Here is a 6857-nt window from a genome sequence, read left to right as displayed (position 1 = left end):
ATGGGCAAATTCAGTTCGGATGACCATCATATCTACTACTGTGGGCAAGAATCCCGTAAAAGAAATGGAGTGGCCCTCATAGTCAACAAAAGAGTGGCGAAAGCTGTACTGGGATGCAACCTCAAAAATGATAGAATGATCTCTGGGAGAAAAGCAATGACAAACCTAGACAGCATCTTAAAAAGCAGAGACATCACCTTGCCGACAAAGGTCCGTATAGTTAAAGCTATGGTTTTCCCAGTAGTGATGTATGGAAGTGAGCTAGACCATAAAGAAGGCTGATCACCGAAAAATTGATGCTTTTGAATTATGGTGCTAAAGGAGACTCTTGAGAGTCCCATGGACTGCAAGAAGATCAAACCTCTCCATTCTGAAGGAAACCAGCCCTGAGTGCTCACTGGAAGGACAGATCCTGAAGCTGAGGCTCCAATACTTTGGCCACCTCATGAGAAGAGAAGACTCCCTGGAAAAGACCCTGATGTTGGGGAAGATTGAGGGCACAAGGAGAAGGGGACGACAGAGGACGAGATGGTGGGACAGTGTTCTTGAAGCTACCAACAGGAGTTTGACCAAATTGCGGAAGGGAGAGGAAGACAGGAGGGCCTGGTGTGCTCTGGATCACAAAGAGTCGGACACGACTAAATGACTAAACAACAACAAAATATGAAGTTTTATGCACAAAAGAATATAAGAGAAGCCCTGCTGGATCAAGCCAGCGGCATTCTGTTCCCAGAGTGAACAACCAGATGCTCATGAGAAGCCCACAAACAGGACCTGAATGCAATAGCAGCCCTCTCCCCAGTTGTGATTCCTGGAAACTTGCATTCAAACACATATTACCTCCAATAGTGGAGGCGGAACATGTGTGGCAAAACTCTCCTCATCACTTGGCAGGATGATTCAGGGACTAGCTTTGGTTTTTTTAATTGGCATCTGTCTGTCTCGAGAGGCAACGGCGTGTTGCCTCTTGGAGTGAAGCCAAACCACCGTGTTAACAGCACCCTGGGGTGCAAGCCTGGGCAGTGTACAAGGAGGTCCTGGGCTGTCCAGATGACCAAGACCCCCCCTCCCGCCTCTCTGATGTGGTCCAAAGGAAAGCAGAAGCCATTCTACTAGGTATCTTAGGCCAAGATATAGCAAAAGAAAAGAGGACTTTATTTATGTAGGCCACTACAGCTGCGAGAATGTTGATTGCACAAAACTGGAAGACTGGAGAAACACCAACTAAAGAACAATGGCAAGAGAAGTTGATGAACTTGTTAGGATATTTCCGTTCCACCTTAAAAGGGAGCAGGCTATGTGAGTCAGAGTCTGCGTATTTCCTGTTCACAGGATGTTTATGTTTTTCTGTTGCTTTCGTTTCTCTCTCTCGGTGCCTGAACACGCTAGCAGGCGGTCATGTTTTTCTTTGTTCTGACCAATGCTGAATAAACATTCTAAATGATACTCTCCTGAGTGCAACTTTCGCTGTGTGAATTCTGCTGATAGAGTGTGCATCAGCCCAGTGTGCATCAGCCCAGGAATGTGGCAACCTATTTCTGGAGCTCATGTCACTAATTGCTGATACTGTATCTATGGGAGGTCGATGGACGTCCGGAGTCCGGAGTCGGCGTGGAGGCAGTGATGGCCTATGTCTCCCTGGCAGTATCCCAACAGAACTATGCAGAACTGGCAAAAATGACAGAGAGACTACGAGAAAAAAACAACAGTGACTTTGAAAAAGAATGGGAACCGTTTATATTATATTTGCAGAAACAAAGAAAGTCTATAGACTTGATGGCAGGATTTAAATAAACATTCACATCATTAGTATTAGAAAATGTGTAGAAGATAGAGAAATAATACGATGTACTTATTTTCATCTTTATGTTTTTAGGTTAGTTGTTATTGTATAAATACGTTATTAGTACTTTTTCTTTTAGGAGGTAGCAAGTTGGGTGAAAGGAGAAACAAACTGGAAGCGGAAGTTGGGGGAAGCCTAGGAGGGGAGGGAAGAAGGAATGCATAGTAAATGTTATGGATATGAGATGTATGTAATGAATGAAAAAGAAAACTGAATAAAAATTCAAAGGAAAGCAGAGCAAGACATTGGGTACCAACCTGGGTGCTGGAGTTGCCAGAAGGAGGTTGTAAGGCTACTACACTCCAGATTTGTGTAAGGTTTACTCCTTGGTCTTTTCTTCTCCCAAAGATGTCCCATAAGGCAGTGGAGGTTTAGGACCAGAGTTTTACTTCGGTCCAGTATACCTGAAGAAGCGTCTCCACCCCCATCGTTCTGCCCGGACACTGAGGTCCAGCACCGAGGGCCTTCTGGCTGTTCCCTCACTGTGAGAAGCCAAGTTACAGGGAACCAGGTTGAGGGCCTTCTCGGTAGTGGCACCCGCCCTGTGGAATGCCCTCCTATCAGACGTCAAAGAGAAAAACAGCTACCAGACTTTTAGGAGACATCTGAAGGCAGCCCTGTTTAGGGAAGCTTTTAATATTTAATAGGTTATTGTATTTTAATATTCTGTTGGAAGCTGCCCAGAGTGGCTGGGGAAACCCAGCCAGATGGGCGGGGTATAAATAAATTATTATTATTATTATTATTATTATTATTATTATTATTATTATTAATTATTCTCCTAGATAGGCTGGCTTCCCAGGTTGACGAGCCCCATCTGCCCCTCACTTCCCTCTACAGCACATGCAGAAATAGCCTTCTTCGCCATTGGGCCCACTATTGGTGACTAGACACCATCATCATCATTTAGGTTGATAAACCAACCTTAATGTCCCAATGAGAGCTCTACGGAAACTAGGCCCCCAGAAGCCTCTGTACCTTTAAGAGCTGCACAGAAGAGAGTGGGGAAAACCCCACCAGGTGCAACTTCCCCTGTCAATGCAGCCCTGTGAGGAGCAAAAGCCACACCTGACCCTGCGTGGCCTTCCTCAGCAGCTCTTAAAGTAACAGGAGTCCTTTCAGGGTTTGGATTCTGGCAGGCTGAACAACCACCCTGTTTGGTTTCTCCTCTGTAACTGGCAGCAGGTCTTTAGATACAGGCTGGCTCAGCTGTCTTAAACTGAGCCTGCTTTAACTACCACAAGATGATGCCTTGTTACCAGGGGGACACAGGGCTCCGTGTTTCAGGAGGACCAAGATAAGGCCGGAAGTATCCCTTCATAAAAGCCTCGTAATCTTCTGGCAAGAGACTTTAGCCTGAACTTTTGACAGTTCCGCCTTTCCCCTTTCCTCCTTTTCAAAAAGTTGCAGCTGGGTCGCTTTCCTTAAATACCCTCCTGTGTTAACACAACAACACCCACTCTCTTTTTAAAACTTGCTTTCCTTTCACCGAGACTTCTAATTAGGGTTGCTTTGCTAATGAATGAAGGAATGAATGAAGGAATTCATTTAGCTCTTCCAAAAGACTTCGCCTTTCACCTGGCCTGTCAGGAGTCTCTTTCTGACAAGTCTGTATCTTAGACCTTTTATGTTAGTTCCTTAGCTCGCGGGTTTGTCTTGCTGATATTTATTATCTCTCTTTTTACTGGTGAATAAACCTATTTTGGAAGCAAATTACCTTTGGTTATGGCCTTAGGGAGTTTGCAAACAGTCTCTCCGAGCCAAGTGTAACTGCAGGGCCTCAAGCAATGTTAGGGCCCAAGCTAGATGAAACGCAGTGGTGGGGAGAGCCAGAGTCAGACCACTTACTTTCTTTTTCTGGTGGGATTCAACTGCATATCAGCAAATTTAGGCTGCACAATTCAAGCAGATTCGAGATCCTTGCACGGCAGACCCGATTCCAAAAAGAAAAGAAAAGCCCCCTGACTGTTTGCAGGAAGGAACGTGACAGGGAAATGCACTAGAAACTGTGGGATCACAATTGCTAGATGCAATATTGTATAACCTTCCAGCAAACCAATCGGAACGGATGCTCAATATAGAATGGGCATCATATTACCTTCCAGGCAAACTTTGTGCAAGCAAATCAGGACCAATGTGAAATAAATAGGTTGCCTGGAAGCAACCTCAGTCTCCTCTCTCTCTCTCTCTCTCTCTCTCTCTCTCTCTCTCAATCTCAATCTCAATCTCAATAACCAGCCTTAAGGATTATCCACCATTCCTCTTCCCCTGCTGTTTCCCCCTTTTTAGCACTCTCTACTGTTCATTCAGAGCAAGCAGGCAATTTGGAGTTTCCCTAGATTGCCACTTGTTCTGATCTGTTGCTAAAGACTGGGTTTTCCCTGGGAAAGAAGTGGGGCAAGGGGGAAACCACTTGGACCCATGCCCAGAAAGTATGGGTCAAGTGGAAGACTGCTTGGACCTGTGGCTTCTAGGCATAGCACAATCATAAGTGTAGGTCAGCCGTCAGAGGCTGCAACTGAGAGTGGAGGAATGGTAAAAGGGGAGGTGCTACTGAACACCTTCTCTTCCTGCTCAAAATATTGATCCCTCTGCTTTTTGTTCCCTGGGGGGTTGGGGGGGGAGATACAGGGTTCTTTAATTTTATTTCTCCTTTGAGAATCAAAACTAAATAACAGTTGTAGTTGTGCAATCTTTTCATTGTACCGCTTTCCTTTAAATCAATATATATATATATATATATATATATATATGTGTGTGTGTGTGTGTGTGTGTGAATTCATGCAACCTTATTGACAGTGCAATAATGCACACAGTAATTCAGAGACCAGCCCTTTGGAGTTCAGTGGGACTCGTAGCTGTCAACTTTTCCCTTTTCTTGCAAGGAATCCTATTCGGAATAAGGGAATTTCCCTTAAAAAAAGGGAAACTTTGACAGCTGTGGTGGGTCCCAGGTCAATGTATTGGGGATTGCAACTTCCTCTCTGGACTGTTGAAAAGTTCAAGAAAGAGTGACAATGCAGTGTTTATTGTGTGTGAGCATTACCAGTTGCCTGTAGAATCAGACCAAGTCCTCCTAGTCCAGCATCGTATTTTGAAAACAACCAGCGAGATGTCTCTGGAACCTCGAAGCTCCCCCTCTCCTGTTTCATAGTCACTGGCAGACCCATCTTATTTCTGCCTCATTGCATTTTATTGTATTTTTTAAAATCATATTTCACTTCTTTGAGCACCATTTGGTGGAAGAATGGGATACAAATTCAACAAGCAAACGCTTCAATGAATGTCTTATTTCTGGGGGAAACCCTGCCCCCATTGTCTGCTGGTGCTCCTGGTAATTAATGCACAGCAAGACCAGGGTGTTAGTATCTTAGCTTTGTGAGTTTACTGATGCTTCCCACTAAGGCGGACCTCACCTTGATGTGCCTGCTGTGGAGGCCTTTGGCTGTCTCGCAACTGCTGATCTTTTCTCCACGGGTCCACCTTTGACTCAGCAGTTTGCCTCGGAACTCATTTTCTAAGGATTTAAGAGAAAGAGACGGCGTCAGCAACGAAGGCAGCTTAGAGAGGCCTCTGGCACCACTTTAGTGATGCTTTCTCCAGGAGGCTTAGTTCGGAGGATAGTCAATGGAGGTTCATCAGAGTTCACATGGGTGGGGTGCAGGTAGGGACAGGATAGCATGAGGACATAGGACCAGGGTAGCATAGGACACTACACCAAGTGAGAACATTGATTCATATAGCTCAGTATTATCTAATCCAGAGGTCGGCAATGTTTACCTCGCCTGGGCCAGTTCACCCCAGTGGAGATCCCTCTGTGGGCCAGAATGTGCATGCGCCCAAGCGCACCCGCGATTTCCAGTGCCTGTGCCTGCGCAGATGTGATTTCCGGCATCTGTGTCTGCACAGACATGATCTCCGGTGTCTGTGCACGTGCAGACACAATTTTTGACACCACAGAATTGAGTCCTCATGCCGCGCTGGGCCGGTTTAGCGCAGCGTGTGGGGACTCGCTGAGCAGGCAGCTTGGTTCGGGGGTGGCTCGTGGGCCAGTTAAACGACCTCCATGGGCCGCTTGTAGCCCATGGACCTTAGGTTGCCGACCCCTGATCTAATCTGATGGGGAGTGGCTCTCCAGCATTCCAGGTGGGGGACAACACCATCTCTACCTACAGATGCCAGAGCTGTGCAAAGGAAGCAAGATGTCTTTCCCTGAAGGTTTTACAGGTACTGTACAAGCAGTCTGGAATCGCATATAACAGCCCTGATACCATCATTTTCACAAATCATGACAAATGCACAATAAAAAGGGACCCTAAGCTGTGAAGAGGGCTTAGGGGCAGCATGATTCACAGGGACATCCCTGTAACTTGCTTTGCCATGATCGTGGCAACTTAGGGGGGGAAAAAAAAACCAGCAGCAGCAACCTTCAAGGTATTAATTTGTCCTCCCAATGTGCAGATTTATAGCAAGACATATTAAATGTTGACAAAGAGGTCACAGGCAAAGGAAGGCAACTGCCCTTCACTGCCAGGCAGAGGACTGTTCTCAACAGGGAAGGATGTAGCTATCTTGAGAACATGGAATGGCAAAATTCAGTTTCCCTATTAAGTCAAGGCTACAGAGTACAGAAAGTCCCAGGGCTTCTGCCTAAAAGCCCAGGGCTGATAAACACACACACACACCACTTGATATTTCATTCACACAATGGTTTGATTCACACATGCTTGATTTCTCTCTCGCTGGCAGCTAATTACATCCACTGGAAAGCACATGTTGGGGAGGGCATGCAAAAGTTCTGGGATAACTGCAGGGAGGCCATCATTTGGTTGCTCACCAGCTGATGGACACGGATTTGTCAATCATCTTGATGCACTCAGTAATTCCTGGAGAATGTGTGAACTGAGCCCATTGAAAGAAAGCTTCTGTGTGTACGGCACCCCCTAATGTTGCAAACCTTGTGTGTTGATTCTGCGTGTCTGAACTCCTTTGAGTGGAGTTCTGCACTGCAGTT

The 6857-nt window shown here is 45.9% G+C and overlaps 1 protein-coding gene across 6 annotated transcripts in view; it reads right to left on the bottom strand.

Annotated features, from left to right (window-relative positions):
• Positions 1–6857, bottom strand: part of MYT1 (myelin transcription factor 1) — a 171587-nt gene that overhangs the window by 103411 nt on the left and 61319 nt on the right. For all 6 annotated transcript variants that reach the window (XM_083744143.1, XM_083744142.1, XM_083744144.1 and 3 more), the window contains exon 2: positions 5260–5360. In XM_083744143.1, the coding sequence (XP_083600269.1) occupies positions 5260–5360 (101 nt within the window). The remainder of the gene's footprint in view (positions 1–5259; positions 5361–6857) is intronic.

This window comes from Podarcis gaigeae (genome assembly GCF_964106915.1).
Source record: "Podarcis gaigeae genome assembly, chromosome: 6".
NCBI lineage: Eukaryota > Metazoa > Chordata > Lepidosauria > Squamata > Lacertidae > Podarcis > Podarcis gaigeae.
This window is presented reverse-complemented; position numbering and strand designations above follow the sequence as displayed.